Here is an 18629-nt window from a genome sequence, read left to right on the forward strand (position 1 = left end):
CTGCAGTTAATAAAGGTTTCAGTGATGAGTCAATGCCCCTCTGTCACCCCAGGCTAGCCCACGAGATCAACCAGTGGCATTTCATTTAACAGGAGAGCCCAGCCACTCTGCCTGTTTCTCATTCACGTCAGCTTTTGTTGTATTTGTTTTCAAAGACTTCACAGGGTCCTGCCCTCCAGGGTGTCATTGCACTCCTTGACAAAGCAACTGTCCAGTGCGAATACAGAAGGCCAGCATGATGAACTCGCTCCTCCTGACCCCGCGACCACTCTCAGATTGCATCAGAAAAAGCGCAAATACGTTAGTGTCTTTAATTATTTTCTCCTTGTGACTTCACGATGTTGTGCTAGCTTTAAAACAATAGCCTTTGGAGGCATGTGTGACAGCGGGTTTTTTCCTGAACAGCCTTGTCCGAAGCTCCCTGTGGAGAGATGGATAATGGAGCTCCAGGAGGTGGAGGAACTCAACAGATGCCCAGTGGGGATGAGAGGCTGCCCTGGTTGAGCGGCATCAGCTGTAGGACTCGGGGGGGGGGGGTTACATTCTGGAAGGTTCTGTAACATGTCAACTCCTGGAGAGAGTAAAGGATAAAGTGCCATGAATACTGTCGACACACACACACGCACACATGCACACACACACACACACACACACACATACATGCTTTCCGTAAGGGCACGGTGTGAGACAGCCACATGATACAGTCCAGATCTAGCTGCTGACTGAAGACAAACTAGACCCCATGCTGAGATCCCCAGTGACTGGCAATTGAGCAGAATTTCTTATCACTAAAAGTCTAAAAGACTTTGGCATTTTAATCACAAGTGGTCAGAAAGATGAAGAGCAAGATTAAGAGACTAGAGTGGTTTCTTTGAATGTGACGTGAGTTCTGTCCAAAGGGCTTGGTTTGAAGAATGAACCCAGATGGTGACAGAAGGGATCATCCCTGTCTCCCTAAACGTAACCCCGAGCTTAAAGAACATCGATTTTTCCCTGTTGTGAAGCTGTGAAGGGAGATTTTCATAGGTTAGAGTGATGTTTAATTGCAGATAAGAACCAAGGAATATATTTACCAACGCTTGGAAAAAAATCGCTCCATCTCATGAGGCCAGATACTACACAACGACTACGGTGTTAGAGATAACGGAAGCTTTCTCTCCCAAACTAATTGTGTATCTCCTCGGTGTGATGGAAGGTGCAGATATGTCCCCATGGCGCAGATCGAGCGAGGTTCCCCTTACCCACCGTCTAATTACCAGCATTCCTCTGAAAGGCTGCGGGTTCTGTTCAGCATCCACACCATGACGACTTCATTAGCTACTGCCAGAGCTCAAAGCCCAGAGCCACATCCCCCATGTGCACAGATGTTACGCTGTCAGGGGTCATCGCCATGACACCTCATGACAAGAGCAACTTTGCTATCAGGAACTGCTTCCTGCAAGCATTCCAAGGACAAGGTGTGCAACGTGCAACTTAGGCTGTGCAAAGGAGATGCACACTGAGGGACCCAAACGTGATACTGACCCACAGCTCCACATGCCTTCTAAAAGTGTATTTCAGGAATATATGATTGCTCTTTTGTCATAGATATAATGCCATTTTCTACAACTTATCAAAAGGCTTTTTGGTTTAGACAAATGCATTTTTATTTTTTTGGTTTGGAATCTGTCCTTCAGACGTCTTTCACATCACATGTCTTTAGACACACGACTCTGAGAAGTGCAGAAGTTCTGAGGGAATGACAACCACGACTGTGGTGCTCAGTCCTGTTCTGAACAAACCTGATGTCATTCACACTGAGAAGGCCTGGCTGTCATCCAATCAGCTATCAGCATCCTTCACCACGGACGAATATCTGAGGGGGAATTACTCTGGTAAGCACCGAACATAATGCCAGGAATTACTGAAACACCCATTCCATGTCAATCTGTCATCATAATTTTGACTTCAGGGGTTAAGCAAGCATCAAGTGGGGGCGTCATCCCCATTTACAGACAATGAAACCACCTGCTCCCATGGTCCGATGTCAGCTGCGGCGCTGACGCTACCTGACGTCTCCCTCGAGATGATCCACAGCACTGCTGTCAATGGGCTTTGGAGGTTGAACTCTGCTCTTGGACCCAGGCCTCCGGCCGACCAGTAAGATGAAGCTCTGAACTCCTCCCAGTAACTTTTTGAAGATGATTCTTTTGAATCTTCTGTAAGTACAAAGTCCATCGTATGGCCACGAAGTCCAGCTGACCCTCGAGAGCAGGAAGCATTGACAGTAAACCTCCACACGCAAGCATTGTGTCCAACACAATAAATTTTTTTGTAATCGTTCTTTGTTTTTTTCTTATTATCATTTCCTTAATGAATTGTCACATCCTCCCAAACAGAATTTAGCATCACTAAAGGTATCTGCAAGTGCACCCCTGCCATTGTTAATCATTAATGCTGATGTTGGGTGTCACCCCACTAAACTTCAGAGGACGTTTGTTCCAGTGTCCTAAATAAATGGCGCCTCAGAGATGATGCGTATGTTGGAGATAATGAGAGGCACGCTGCTGACACAAAGGTTACGCCACTGCCCGGCGCCTCCCTGGACAGAACTTTCCTGTCAGGAAGCCAGTCAAGTCCTGGCTGGTCCAGGAAGGTTTCAGAGGTCAGTAGTGGGGACTGGCTGGGATGAGCTGATAACAAGACAGGGCTCTGGGGATGAGCGTCAGTGTGGCGTCCTTCCCTGCGGAACCGCTAATGAAATATCACCAGAGAGATGACTCTACCTCTGAAATTGTGGTGTTTACAGAGACTGTAACCGTCACCTGCATTCAGGAAGTGATAACATTGTGTAAATGAAACAGTTCAGACTTCTTTGATTTGAGTTTACAAAAGTAAACAAAAAATTAAACAAAGAAACATAAAAGAACTAGGATTATTATTAGCAAGGCAAGAATGGATGTTGTGTGTCTTTGAGAAAGTAGTTTGTCTTTTCCAGCTTGCTGTATTGGTATTCCTTAAAACAGAATAATATATAGCCATTTCACTAAAAAGAAGATCTATATTTTTGTTTGTCTCAAACTGAAGACAGACTCTGCTTTAAGCCTTTAATACACAAGCAAAAACACTATAAGAGAAGCATTTACACATTCTTATTTAAGCCCACATAATAGCAGACTTTGCCAGGCTATAATGACAAGGGAGGACACCAACGCTGAGTCAGCTTTAGGTTACCAGGGATTAACAACACTGCTGAGGCACAGCTGCTTCCCCTGTGCTACATCTTAATAAGAGCGTTGACCCAGTTGGTGTCCCAAGGGCCGAGGGGGATATAAAGCAGGACAGTTAGCACCACTGCTAATAGCTCTCACCTCATTAAACCCATGAAGCTGACAGGCAGGGCAGCACACCACTAAGCCTTAAACACCGCTGCCTCTTCAGGAGGGACTTCAGTGACGTACAGACACAAATCTATTCTTTCTAGAGCCTCGGCCATATAGGTAGTGACATTACTGGTCTTAACTGCTGCTACCGTAGTCTTAAACAGGCACTAAGGTGGAAATGGTGTAGGTGACTTTATGACTCTTACATGAACTCGAAGGTGGAAATAATTAAGTATCTGTGCTGGCAACAGAAGACAACTGAAGCCACTTCATAAACACCAAACATACAATGTACAAACAACAGTATTCCATGTTTGCAGGATTTGGCATGTGATATCACATTTTAATTTTTGATTCCTTTTCAGTGAGTCATTTGGGTAATTATTGTACACAGAAGGCAGTAAAAAGGGCTTTAAGTGACTCTAATTTCTTTAACCTAACTAAGAAAGCCACAAAGTCATCTGGTGGAAGGAACTCCAACATGGTACTTTAGGGACAAAATCTCTCATCCATGGAACACCCACATACATGAAGTCACAAGACACTCGACTGTAGTGAACCTTCTACAGTCGTGGACATACATCTGTCGACATCGCTCCTTTGAGAGTATGAACCTGTCGTTGCGTTGAACGCAACGCTCACAAACACAACGCTCAGTCTCGGCCATCTAGAGACACGGCGGAAGAGGAGAATAAAGAGCATGTGAACAGAAGACTGTTGACCTCTGACCTGCGTGGGAGAGCTGCAATCGTGGCACGTTCTGGCTCCGGGCCCAGACGCCTCCGACGGCAGACAGCAGCGCCTGGAGCAGCACGGCAGCCAGAACCGCACGGACGCGCCCCGTCCTCCAGACTCCTACAGTCCTCATCTCCGGTGTCCTCGCGTCCAAGTGCAGGAAGCGTCCTCTGTCACATTACCCTTGTGCTGCTGTGAAGAACACATGGACAAGGGCACCTCAGATCTAACATTGTCATTCACAGACACTGATGTTTTTACTGGCAAAATATAGTATTCACTGGAAACCTATGATTAGAAGTACGTGGTTATGTATTAGTGTGTCATGGTGTATGTTTACTGAATAACAGGTCATTAATTGTTGGATTTGTATTTAAATATTCTTCACCTGATTTATTCTTATTGTTTAAATTCTAAACAAAATGATTGACAGTCTATTTAATGGCCTATAATCATTTACTAAAAAATAGATCATCATTTGACATGACCAGGTTATTGGATCTCACAATGGAGCAGTACAATATTTAAAACAGCGTGAACCTTTTCACTATCATAAATGTTTGCTCGAATGTCTCGCAGGCATTAAGCAATGGCTTTAACCATGCGGTTTATCGTTTTTTCCATAGCACAGGTCCATTTATGGGCAGAGCGTGGCCGGGCACTTAATGTTCTCAGAACTGACAAATGGCCAGGCGAGGGAGGCCGAGACCCCCTCCTCTTCAGTCTGAGGATGCTTCGCCTCAACAAGACTGAAGAGGGTTCCATGTGACATTCCTGCCATAATGGTCCTTTCATTCTCCAACGTGTTTTCTGAAGAGTCCTGAGCAGATTCGGGCAGGACTCAAGGGGGGAAGGGGGGGGGGGGTCGTCCTGTCATGCAACTCAGTCTGTGGCACCGCTCTTTGTGGCTCCACGTCACCCCAAGGTCAGCGGCGATCAAGGAAGTGCTTTAGCGTCAAGAGGCAATGGCAGGTACTTCCGAGCGTCAGGGTCAAATGCGACATCCAGAAAGTCGATACCCGGTCACGGAGCGCACGGTCGCTCACGGGGTTGTGACCTCTGCTGGACATGGTCCTTGCTGAGAGGGAAAACGAGGTATTGTTTGGAGGAGTGTTCCCATGGCTAATCTGCCAACCACGATCTTTGTTTTCTTTCAGAGGTCACGCTGTGTAAACAAATTGCTTGTGTTACCTCAAACACTGTAAAGGTCCCTCTAAGGACACTGCAAATAGGACAAATAGAAACTGTAATGGAAAACAAGACTGCTGTAGACACTAAGAATCCTACGCAGGATTTTTTTTTACCTCATTATCAATTTTGTTTCTCCGTGTAGGTCGAGCAAGTCCTAAAATAGGCAAGCTCATTGAATGGCCAGTTCTCTTTGTGCTAGTTTTCCACGGCGGGCTTTTCCCATGCTGGGGTTATTGTGAAGCACGCCACTGAGCCCCACTTGTGGTACCGCAAAGACCCCTGGGGAGAGTTATAAACGTGAGCAAAATGAGCTTAGGGCTAAACATATGCAAACGGAAGATAGGAACCTTTTATCCAACCCTTCACAACTGAGGCAGTCATGCCAATTAAGCAGCTACTTCAACATAATTACGTGCAGCGGGATGTTTTGTGGACAGAAACCAACCACTCGTGAACAAGAAGCTGCTAGGCCAAACATGTATTAACTCTGAATCAACAGCAAACTTAAGCTTTGGCATGAAAACCCGGGCGCAGTCCATCACTTGTTATCGCTGCGTGTCCACACGTCCTGGATCAGTGTTCAGAGGGATGATTTGGGATGATGTGTAGGGATGGAGGAGATGGTGGGTTTTACAGCAGCACCTCGGGAAGATGACAAGCACTGATTAACACCACAGGAAGCCCAGTGGTGCTTCAGGACAGAGCCTGGGTCCAGAGTGCAGGTGGTCAACTCAGGCAGGAATTAAGAGTTTATTATCATCCCCCAAATCACTAAAACGGCATTACATTTCCTAGTAAAGCAACCCTAATGAAAAAAAAAACACCTATGTCTAGTACTAATAGAGAAATACCACATAACGGTGAATATTTTCTCAACATTCATTTTTTAATGATTTTTATGGCCATATCAGCATCAATATCCAGTTGGGAGGAAGCAAAGTTTTAAAATTACACCCCATATGTTCCCATTAAAATGGGAGTTTCCCTTTTTCAGTGAACGTGATTTATAAGGAAGAGGGAGCATGGTTTCAATCATCATTAATGTTCTGTATGTTCCTGCCTCCTACGTTCAGTGGTGCAGAGCTAATACAGATCAGCATGGAGGCTATTTCACTCCAATGAATATGCAAGTAGACACTAGCCAAGAGGAGTAATAAATAGTGTAGTAATTTGTTAATATTTGATTTACTGAGTAAGGGGGAAATGGAAATGGTTCAAATGATCAATGTCCTAATCAGTGGAATTAAGCTTAATAAAGTGCACTTGATTCGGTGAAAATTGGCAAATGTGTCAGAGAAAATCACAGCAGCTTTCAGATCAGTTCCCGTGATGATGCAGACAAAAAGATGGTCATTGACTTTTTGAATGCAAGGAAAGAAAACAAACGTGCAGCCTGTGGAAAAGGCATCACGTGACAGGAAGAGGAAGCAGCCAATACTCTGCCGTTTCCATGGGGCAAGGCGGCCGAGTGGGCCGGGCTCGGTCTGTGTCACAGGGTCAACACATGGCCGTCCAATCAGAAAACGTTCTGCGAGAATCAGCAAACAGCTGCCCAATCAGAAAACAGCAGCAAAGGGTGGCCCTATCAGTAGACAACAACTACAGCTCCATACTACAGCTTGCTGAACTCCAAGATGAAAAATTACCCTCATTTATTATCATGAGCGGTGGAGACACTAAATGATTTAGCTTGATGTCTCATTGTCAGTGCCTCATTTCAAAGCCCAGGAGAGCCTTTGCAATAACAGGGAACCAAGGAACCTGGCGAAGAATTTATCTTCGCTCTCATATTCTGCATAAAGAGCAAAACACATACTGAGCTCGTCTGAGGAAACAAAGAATTAAAATATGAATCAAATGAACAGAACCATCAGAGTTTGAGGGAACAGCAGACAGCCTCATGTGACCAAGCTTCAGTGGGAGACATCTCAACATCTTGAACAATGCCACCTCCCCCAATGCATGAGGATTATTCAGACGGCTGGCGTGACGGGGGTGTTTTATGTGAATCAAGATGACTCAGTTAAAAGGGAGCGAACTGTAATTATCAATTGCACTCAGGTGATGCAAATTCAGCTACAAATTTCAGGTAAGGTGGTAGGCTGCTTGTTTGGCACCTGTAAAAACGAGAAGGTAGATTTCGCATTTAAGCATGGCACCGTCTCGCAAGGGGGATTTACTAACAGTGACATTCAGAAATTAATATCTTCCTGTTACCAAGGTACAAATGACATAACATAATTAATAAAAAAATAGAGCCACTACTGCCCTGGTATAAAGCAACTGAAACACTGGGATCCTTGCTGATATGAGAAAAGTCTTACCACCCTGTGGACTCAAGCAGGCAGGAAACGAGCTCTGCTGCCCCCACACAGAGGCGTATCGCAGGGAGCTTTGGGAGCAAACACGGACTAATTCAAAGCGTTCCTTTTCATATCAGAGCCCAAACGCAAGCACTTGGAACACTGTTTCCACAGTGGACCTTCAGCTGATGTGACCTGTGCTTTCACTACCCAGCTGGCGAAAAACGGCTCAGACCGGATCAACGTGGATCAGCAAGGCCCCAGTCGGCCCCGGACGGCCGGTTGCCAGGTGACCTTCCCATTTGGGTCGTCCTTAGGAACTGTCTGGAAGAGCACGCAGCGTAGACGTAATTGGTGAGCTCCACTGAATGACAGTTGCTTCCATGGTCGTGGAAAGACGAAACCAAGCAGACAGCAGGTCTGGTAACTTCTCAGTTCCTCTAGGCAGCCAATGGCAACACTTTGTGATGGAAAAAAAAATAGGATGAGGCACCAGGCGGATGCCTATAATTATCCCCGCTCACACTGCACCACTATAAATACAACCAGTAAGCCTTTGTCTTAGACATTTGAAAGGTTTACTCTAGCCAGTTATTTTCATGAAGGTGTACAGCAGGGAGGCACAACTTGAAGGAGGAAAAAATAAATGTAAAGCTGCTTAAAGGGCGCCAGTTTAAATTGTCGACCGGGGGGCGGGGGGGTTGGGTTGGCGGTGAGTTTAAATTGTCGAGCGGGGAGGGGGGGGGGGGGGGGGGGGGGTTGGGTGGCGAGTAGTGTAAAATGGAGACAAATTATGTCGCGATCGATTCTTATTTTGTTAAAACAGCTGGCTGCCACACACTTGTACAGTAAGGACAGAAGGTCCAATGTTCCCTCATTCCCTGGCGGGCAGGTTATCTGTGAATGTCTTGAAAAGAACAAGGTGACAACATTTAAAACGTAAAACGTCACCCTGTAGAAAGGGAGGTACTGGAGTTATCAGGCTAAGAACCAAAAACAAAGATAACAAAAACATTTCAGCTGAATATGACAAATGCCTATTCACCTCAGCTTTTAACAACCACTGCAATACTCCCATAAGCAAAATACGCTTATCACTATAAGCATAATCCTGTGGGACAAAATTAAGAAATTCTGTGATTTTGAAAGCCAGAGCATGTAGAGGCCTTTCTTGTCTCTTCTTGTGACTGCCAAATTTACGCTGTACCTTTAAGACAAAGGTAGGGGATTTGTTTTCCATGATTGTATGGTGCATGTGTCATCACTCATGAAGGTGATCTGGGCAGACAGCCTGGGTTTCAGTTACTAAACCCATTTCCCAATTCCATAATCTCCCTCCATACAGTAACTCAACAGTGGTTCATACCATATCTCATGTATGCATGAATGGAACATTGTTAGTTGTGAGTCCTTTGTATGGTGGATACTGGAGCATCTGTGATATCGCCTGTGTGCTCGTCATGGCACCTCTGAAGCACCCCTGTCTCTTTTCTTCAGCGTAAGAGCGTTACAGCATCAGTGTTGGCTTGGGGTGACATGCATGGTCCAACCTCCGGTGTTAACTAGCAGCGCCTCTGCGTGCAGCTCCGGGGCGGTGTCCAGGAACCCAGCCCGGACGAACCTCCCCTCCTTCACATACCAGACCAGAAGGCCAACCAGAACACGAGATTCCTCACCTCCAGACACCCACATCTGGCAAGACAGAGCAGCCCGGGAGACAATGAGATTTACTGTCCACTTCAGATGGTTCGACTCTGACAAGACCCAGGAGCTGTCGTTATGTCCAAAGTGGACATTTTCGTGGCCATTTTTCAGGAATCGGCTTCACCACATTTAAAGCAAAACGCCGACATCACAAGCCAGTAGCTGCATTTACTCTGACTGTCCATGACAAGAGTAAAGGCCAACTAGCCATCAACAAAAATAATGAAAGTGCTTCCATTAGTAAAAGTAACAAAATCACAATTTACAAAAAAAAGCAGCAGTGAAAACATTTCATGTTGTACCTATTACCCTTACTGTGGTTATAATCTAAATGGTGGCTTTCATTGGGCTGGCATCCTACTTTTTTGCCTCATAAAATTGGGTAGCCTTGGCGAAACCAATTTATGTCATTTTCACAAGTGACCATTGTTTGGGACGCTAACATCCACGTTGATGACCAAATTCCAGTAATTCCTAACAGCTTTGTTTATGCTCGGGATTTACCAGCACGAGACAAAGAGACAAAGGCACGACAGAATGTCTCAGGATGTGTGTGTTCTTGCGGATGTGTGAGTAAAAGCGAGGTAGAAGGAGCTAAACAACTAAACATTTAGAAGCTAAAACTCAAAAAGCCTGATCAATAATTTATGAATGATGTCATTTTAAAATTAAGTACAGAATTAGTAATAGCCAATGAAAAAACCAAATGCCTCATTAAAGTATGAACAAATGTCTAATTCATATTTGACAATAATTGTTTGGCAATTAACTTATTTTTGATCCTTTAAAGGCATGTTTAAATGCTATGGCTATTTTGAGAAACTGGCAGACTAGCTCGATGTTTCATACTCCCTTTCCTAATCAAGCTTTCTACACATTTCTAAATGAGGTCCTGAAAGATCTGGTGTAGCAACACATGCTATAATAATGAATAAAACATGTTATTATTCTTCTGGCAACATTCTTCTTGTGGCTTGATAAACATCATCGGTCTGACTCCATCTCAATGCTTTAATGGTTCAGAGTCTACAGTTTCAAGTAAACTAGGTCCATATCAGACATGGAAATTGAAAGCATATCTCTGACACTGTGGAAGTAATTTGTGGTATGGCTAACATGCAAACGAAACTTAAAATCTCAGAGATGTGAAGATACATACATATAATTGCTTTGTTTTTGTTCCATTGTAACTATATATCAATAGCCAATGTGAGTCAGATATGATTCTGTTGATTCTTATTGGAGATCTACAGGGTCCAGCTACAGTGTCCATTTAAGGACCCAGGAATTAATCAGATAGAAAAAAGTTGTAGAGCCCTGAAGCACCAACACACCTAACAAATTTACTGCCAGCGCTGAAGGTCCTGAACATCATACAAACAGGTTCTGCAAACGTCTGCAAGCATTCATGACTAATGCTCAGCTGGTTAAGATGTCATGCAGTGGTGCGTCTACACACAGTGTCAGTGCAGATTTAGAACATGGCCCTGTGACAGTCCTCACATCTCTGCTCAGTATCACCCTTAATCCCCTGTGTCCGGGCCCTATACACGCCACTAATTGTGCAATTTCAACACATCTCACTTCCTCAAGCTGGAGGAGGTATTCTCTATGGTTCATTTGGTAGTACCACAATTCCCATTACAAGCCGTTGGAAAGCACTCCTGGTGCAACCTGGGACTCAAACAACTGCAGCTCATGTGATGAGTAAGCTGTTGAGTAACATCCGACTGCTCGGGGTTTACCATCCATTAATACTGCTAAATGATACTATAAATGATCGACGCTCGAGGCTGTATTCGTCTGATCGCAGTAAAATAAACAGACGCTGTAGTCTGTATATTTTAAAGAGGATTACTGCTTGAACACGCTGGAAACTGAAACAGGAGGAAGTTAAATGAGGCTTGGTGATAAAAAAAGAAACCCTCACAGTTAAAAGCCAAGCAGACAATTATAATGCCATAGCGCTCATCCCAGACAGCTGACATTACACTGGAATGTCGAGGGATGAGAATAATGTGTTCCCACGAGACATTCAAATTATTGTAGAGATGCATCGCAGGCACCACCAAAAATTCAAATTCCGAGCTACCTCGGCTGTTCCGATCGTGTTTGACAAGGTGACAGGAAAGAAGAGGAACACACAGTACAGAATTGCTCTCGCTCTCCTCCGAGACGGTACCGCACTCTGGCCTTAGCGCACACAGCCAACTCTGAAACTATCCCGTGTGTGCTGACCTCGCCGCGCTGCCGCGGGGAGACCACCCGCTACCCGCAGTTTCCGCTACAAACACGGCAGGGCCGGTTGTAAGACAGCATGGCGACTATTTTCCCATTAGATGTTTTGGAGAAAATCCACCGTGGGCCAAAGTCTAGTGACCTCCGCCCTGCTCCGGCAACACGCGAGGCGCTCACATAGTGCTAACAAACGTTTCAACCCAAAAAGCAGATCTGGAACCTGTTTTGTTTGTGCTTTCTAACTGAGCAGGAATAAGGGCACTGATCCAAGGTCAGATCACGGACTTTGAGACAGTTGATAAATATAGGCGCTGCTCTCTCCCTGCAGGGGGTCTAACTAGTGAAAGGCAGCTTGTTATTAACATTGATGTCTAGACTCAATATGTTGTTTTGGGCTGGTGTTTAGTCTGCAGTGAGCAGAAGAGACGTCACCTGCAGCACACCAACTCATTTCATTGTGAAGACGTGAACAATAAACGTGTGTCCTTGCCAAAAACCACATGCATGTATTATCAGAAGCAATCTGTGTAACAATATTAACAACTGATAAACAATACAATACAAACAATACACATAACTGTATACAAAATATAAAGTTTATTGTAGGAGGTTTATATGTGTAGACCACTAGAAGAAGATGGTGTATATCATACCCATCACATTAAATTTGCAGTTAATACCATCACATCTTCAATATCGGAGATGCCAACAGGTTTATAAATCAGTGTTGCATCTTCATCTTACAAAGTCAGCCTTTATTATTCTTATCATGAAGCATGTTTTTTTTAGCATGGTTGTTTTTGGCCTTTCTGTCTCAGACTCCAGATAATACACTGCTGCTTAACAGATGATATACACTGCACTGTGTTATCGGAGATTTCGTTCCCGGTGGTCCAAGTGACCTCACTCCTCAGAGTTTGGGTGTCGTACCACCCCTGAAATATGCTCTCATAATTCCCCTCTGAGGAACTTCAAGCTGTATGTCTGACACTCTCAGCACTAGACAAAACTGCTTTAATTCAGACTGACAGTGGAGTTTGGTTAAAACAACAGGGTGATCCACTGTCTAGCAGCCCACTGTCTGGCCTCTTCTCCTTGTAATGTTTGGCACTTAACACTGGGACCATCTTTCTTTCTCTTTTCTGAGATCTGTGTGTGTGTGTGTGTGTGTGTGTGTGTGTGTGTGTGTGTGTGCGTGCGGGACAGTTATAACATAAAGCATAGCCACATATCTATTGCTCTATATGTGTCACACCAAAACCTTTTTAAATGTTGAGCCAAAGCCTAATTTTGAGGCAAGGTCCTTTGCAGCAATTAGGCAAAGTACTTCCAGAGCAGCCCATTTATCCACAACCACGGCCCAGGGGACTGAGCAAAGAAATTAACTTATAGCCGCGAGTGACTACAACTTCAGCGGTCAGACGTGGTATCTGTAGTTGTTCCTCATTAGGAGATGCAGAGCAGAGTTTAAGTTCATTTTATATAGCCTACAGTAAGAGCTAAGAGGAGATAACTCGAAGTGAAGGAACCATAACTGTTGCCCAGGCCTTTGAGAGTGATCTGCTGATGTCTGCGTTGTTTCAGAGGCCTGTCAGGGGACGGCTGAAGAAGGCCTGACAGCTAAGACAGACACCCTAGCCGGACACTCCCTGATGACGCTGCAGCGTGCCGGAGGTCAGCACTGTGATAACTTATGCGGCATGACGCAAATGATTCACACAAATACTCCTAATCCAAAGCAGATAGCTGGCGGAATGGAAAATTACGAGGACAGCCTAAATCCTTCGGTTGTAGCCATCGTGGCCGTGCACCTTCAACACCACTCAACTATGAACATCTCACAAGAGCCGAAGACCGCGAGATGATACAAGAGAGGAAGTAAATCAGGCAGGAGAAGCCGGCTCCCGACAGTGGGGTTTTATCTCTGCTTCTGCGCCTCGCCTCACGCGTGCTTCCTCTTAATCTCCACCTGATTTATCTCGGCTCTTTTGGCCTGAGGAATTCCAGCGCTGGTTGTTAAAAATGAAAAAGAGAGAAAACACAGATAAGGCTGCAGCAGGGAGAACTCGGTTCGAGGAAGCGAATCCGCCCGCAAGGCTTCCCCCGACACGTGGAGGCAGAAGGGGCCACCCCAGGGCCTCTCCACCGGGGCCGCGCAGTACGAGACAGAGCCGTCTCTTTCTCTGGTCCAGGATTAGGGCCTCCTCCCCCATCAATGGGAGTGTGTGTAGAGCAATAGATGGTTAATTACTTAAGCGGCAGTGATTTAGCCGGGTTCAGATTAAAAGGTCGCGGGGACACATTGCTCACTCCGGTTTGTATCAGCTCAGTCTGGAGTGTGACGGTACGTCCGAACACAACATGATTATGTGGAAAGCTCATATATAACAAAGCCCCTTTCAAGGACATACAGCAATTCTGACACATAAAACTTTAACTCTCTAATTTATTACTAGATGTGTATTGTACAGGTTTTAGAAAGTAGCACTGAGAAAAGAGACAGACAACACAGAGGAGCCACTGTAGCTTTACAGACCCTGATTCCAGTCACCTCAGGGTTAGTCACCATGAGACCATTATAGGTTGCATGTAGGAAGGACTCACCGAAAGCCTGTGCATTGGTTCAGTTCTGGAGGGCACTGTTCCCTGTGTCATCCTGCACATGAATCACAGCCTGTTCTGTTACTATAGCCACACGTGCATGCTGCCCAGTGATCATACTGCAAGCTTCCGCGGCACAGCTGACGCCGGCATAAACACTAACAGCTGCTTAATCTACTCCGAACCATGGACTCACTCACTAGGAACAATGAGAGGACACAAATAGACTCTTCCATGTGGACCACTCTTCTCTGTCGTTTTTTTAATTAATCTTTTAGGCTGAGAGATAATATTCTTCAGCCCTCCAAGTCTTTAGATGTTAGAATTCAGGGCGCTTAAGCATTGAAGTCTGTGACTTTTGTGGGTCATCACCAGGCCGGAGGAACTTCATTGACTCACTTCCAACTTCTTTCTCCTTTCCTGAAGCTGGTGCCAGTCAACAGGTTGGAGCAGATGCATGCTGGGAAGGAAGTGTACTCCTTGGCAGAACTCTGTTATTGTTGACTTGATGGAGATAAGAGGCAATTAATTAAGGTGATAGAGTAACGGTACAATGGGCTATTGAAGCACTTGGCAGGGATGTTTTTCATTTTGTCAATTCATGGCCAGTCTTGCAAGCTGAGAGAGAAGGATTGGGTTTCGTTTTATTGCCAGTTCTCTACTTTTCTGGCTAGCTGACTAACTCTGACACCTGTTCAGGTTACGTTTCCCCTGGAATGGTTTACTGTATAAAATCTCTCTGAAAGAAAAGAGTTGAGACTACAAATTACATTAACCAGATACTCTGAGCTTGTTACCACATTAGGTTAAGAATTAAACAAAGACATTAATTCCTTGTGCATTTACTGTGTGTGGGAATCTCACTGTATGTTCTAAGGACTGTTAAGCAAACATTCAGCTGAGGGTTCAACTCTGTCTTGTGTTGTTTGTGGTGTTACATCTACGTGCACTGTGGAGAGTAACTCAAAACATTTTCAATAACAAAAGCCCTCAGAAGTTGTCAGAAGCTAATACTTGAAAGAGTGTTATTATTGCTAGTCTAACTTCCAACAAACCATGATATGATTGAATAGCTACATTTGGACTCTGCATAATACTAAATAATTTGTAGCAGTTGGTGAATAATGTCATGAGATTTATAATGTTAAAATGCTGTATTTCAGGAGGGACATGTATAATTTTATAATTTCGTTCTGTCATCGCCTACGGCAAAGCAAAACAGGTCCAAGCCAGGCAGGCTACCACAGTGAAGAAGTGAAGGCCCTGCTCAACAGTGACGTGGACACCCTCCGTTCCCACGCTTCCTAACACACCTGTCCTAACCCTACACTTACACAGTTTGCCACTTAAGTTTGCCACATTCTTTTCATGCTTTCTAACTCCTAATTTATTTTTTAAGGATATCTCTAGTCAACATTGCAGAGGAGTAGTGCTCTTCTAGAAATGTCATGACTAGTACTGATTCGTCTCAGTGTCCATTACGACACCATTGATCCCATGTACTCAGCCAGGCTGAGACAAAATGTTACTCTTGTTATTGTTTCCTCTGGGAAACTGGATTTTAAATGGCCGAGTCAAATATTTCCACATTGTGCTGTATATATACAGCATGTGCGAGGCAGACCACAGTACATGATGTGCGAGAAAACAGGACACTGATAGACATTATGTTTGGGTGGTCGGTCTCTCTCTCTCTCTCTCTCTCTCTCTCTCTCTCTCTCTCTCTCTCTCTCTCTCTCTCTCTCTCCACTCCTCCACACACAGGAAACAGCAGGAGAGGAAGAAACCAAAAAGAAAGACTGGAGACAACTGACTGCCAATAACTACAACAGGCTCTTCACAATGGCCTCCGTGCACACGGCATCCTCTTGTTATTCCTCTTCCCAGCGCTAGCGTTGTTTCCCACAGACCAGGCGTAAGAACGGCTGGAGTCCTAGACCAGGAAGCAGAATGATCGTGCACCAACACCCGAACCCCAAGTGCCTTACATGGGAAAATCCTTGAATGGGTGGTTATATCACTGACTCATGAGCTGTGGTCAGCATCATTAATGCACACAAACCACTAAAGGATAAAAACGATGACTGTTATTCCGTAATGTTAGAAGGCATTGGATTATGCCAGAACACAGTGATTAAAGTAGGTTTAAGCAAGTGTTGGCATTGAGCTTAGAAAAATATTAAGATGAATTAGGCAGATCTGAAAGTAGAAATTCGCTTCCATCCACTCACAGGCTGACAGAGTCCAAGTACGCCCGTGACCCACTGCTGCAAATTCTCCCCGGATCATTGAAAGTGGTCACAACAAGGTGACATTTTTTGTTACTGCCTGTTCAGAAGGTTCTGGAACAATCAAGGGCCAGACAAGAGGCAGTAAAAATGACCCCTGCCCCCACTAGAGTCTCAAGTGGCACCATGGTGCATGAGCGTGAAGCCTGCAGTTATGGACATTGCTGTGGCGTCCTGCACCCCTGTGTTATGAACAGTAACTCTACTCCTGCCATGAACAATGCGGGAGAAAAGTGAGCTCCGAGAACCACATCCTGCATCTTGACCTTATGCTACAGAGGCTCAAAGGGGACACTGACCCCATTCCTCCCCTACAGTGGTAACAGCAGCCTCGTCTTGCCTGTGGAGATTTTAGTCTCGGTTGATGGAGTACAGAGCAATGGCTCCGGTGTGAATCAACCAGAGGAGGATGGAGGAGACTGATGGACAGGAGGATCAAAGAAGGGCCTCGGGGGACAGAGGGAAGGGGATAATTCAGCTGTAAGCCTTCCACAAAACAAACTGGGCTTAGAGGAGCACATCCTCACAGCTTCAGCACAACCCTGGCAAAGCCATTTTAGCTAAGCTCTGATTACTGATAATAAGCTCTCAGCTGCTGGCACAGATGATACAGAATTTAACTTGGCCCCAAGCACCGGGGGTCCTGTTTGAAATCTATCAGTGGATCTCAGGAAAGCCACCAATGGCAGCTTCAATAGTCTGTTCTCCAGTGGTCTAGTGTAGTCCTCACCTGTCCTATAGGACTTCATTGCATCTCACAGTTTTGTATCATCACTACCCAGTAAGGCCCTTCATAGGAGTACATTTATTGATTGATTACCAAGTCTTTCAGGCATGTAAGAGGAAAGGAGAATACTCCAATTTGCCACGGCACATAACTCCTCGTGTGATGTGTCTGTTGAACAGATTGCATGCGGACACTAAGAAAAAGGGTGCGACGCACCAGAGAGGAATGAAGCACGCGGCAGAGTTCAGCAATGTCAAAGAGCACCGTCTCATTGGGAACATCGCGGACGAGACATCAAAGTGGACATTAAATAGGTACAGATGGTCAGATAAGCAGGAAAAGACTTTGTGCTATAAATCAGACGCACTGGCGGGGGGATGGGATGGTCCCAGGAGGTTTGGTGAGTACAAAACTTGGTTCGTGTCAAATGGGGAGTGAGGTAACTGGACAAGATTCGCTCACATGCTCGAGAAGATGTAACTGAAGTCTCTGTAATCTGCTTGAAAAAAATATTATGGCATGTCCTCATCTTAGCTGAATAACTTAAGTTGAGAACTTCAGTGCTTCTACACTCTAACCAGTGCATTTGGGACCTTTGACTGTAAAATCATTCTTAAAAATGCTGTTTAAAAGACACTAAACTGTAAATGCGATCCAGCTGGCTAACAGCTTAATTTTTTCCTCTTTTAAAGATCCCACAAAAAACCATCAAAGAAACAGCAAAGTTTTCAAAATGTGGGAGAAATGTCACTGGGTTGATCTCTTCACACAATTACCCATAATCCTCTTGCTAATGTTTCTGCTTTTAGTGCTAGCTTTGTTGTTCTCGTTTAGAATGTCAGAGGTCTTGGAGAAGTAAGTAGGCTATAATAAACCCAAATCAACTCATCTCAAAGGAGAGATATCGCTGGGTGCATGATGGAGATAGATGAGATCTTTTTTAATATTATATATTACATGATACAGCCCAACCCTTGGAGCTTATTAGACACTTTGAATGTAGTGTTTTCAAGCACTACATTCATATAAAATAAGCCAAGACAGGACATTAGTAAATCCAAGCCATAATATGTACGGTTCATTGTTGCCCCTGCTGGTCAGTTATTGTCATCAGCGTAGTAAGTACAGATAAGGGACAATAGATTTTGCGTTGAAGTCTTGGCCAACGCAGATAAGTATCATGCAGCCTGCTTTGCCAGGACCAGACCCCTCTCAAACGTTCAAACACGACAGCTTCCCCACCTCATCACCCTTTTGATGTGCCCAAGGCGTGAAGCACATTCCTCCTCATCTATTCACTCATCTTTAAATGTAAAAAGCTGACAACCACGAGACGTGTGCTCAAAGCCCTTATGAATCCAAAGACTGAGCAGTCGGATAGGATTGAATTTAGTGTCTATTTGCCACGACAGTCTCGACGTTGTCAGCTCTAGCAAAAAGCCGGCCACTTGACAAGGGTCAGCCACGAACATCGCTTTTC

The 18629-nt window shown here is 44.8% G+C and overlaps 2 protein-coding genes across 9 annotated transcripts in view; one reads left to right on the forward strand and one right to left on the reverse strand.

The window, feature by feature from the left end:
- LOC143516566 (uncharacterized) overlaps positions 1-2934 on the forward strand; it is an 8945-nt gene extending 6011 nt beyond the window's left edge. For 5 of the 8 annotated variants that reach the window (XR_013131740.1, XR_013131741.1, XR_013131739.1 and 2 more), the window contains 4 exons: positions 156-300; positions 406-516; positions 1677-1874; positions 1952-2934. Coding sequence is in view for 1 of the 8 variants with exons in the window: in XM_077008246.1 (XP_076864361.1) it covers positions 156-300; positions 1703-1874; positions 1952-2001 (367 nt within the window). In the remaining 7 variants the exon portion in view is untranslated. The other 3 variants (XR_013131737.1, XM_077008246.1, XR_013131742.1) reach the window with 3 other exon arrangements.
- LOC143516586 (semaphorin-3D) overlaps positions 1-18629 on the reverse strand; it is a 49707-nt gene that overhangs the window by 30009 nt on the left and 1069 nt on the right. The window contains exon 2 of the mRNA XM_077008289.1: positions 4092-4289. Coding sequence (XP_076864404.1) covers positions 4092-4230 — 139 coding nt within the window. The 5' untranslated portion in view covers positions 4231-4289. The remainder of the gene's footprint in view (positions 1-4091; positions 4290-18629) is intronic.

Source organism: Brachyhypopomus gauderio, chromosome 1, assembly GCF_052324685.1.
Source record: "Brachyhypopomus gauderio isolate BG-103 chromosome 1, BGAUD_0.2, whole genome shotgun sequence".
In the NCBI taxonomy this organism is placed as follows: domain Eukaryota; kingdom Metazoa; phylum Chordata; class Actinopteri; order Gymnotiformes; family Hypopomidae; genus Brachyhypopomus; species Brachyhypopomus gauderio.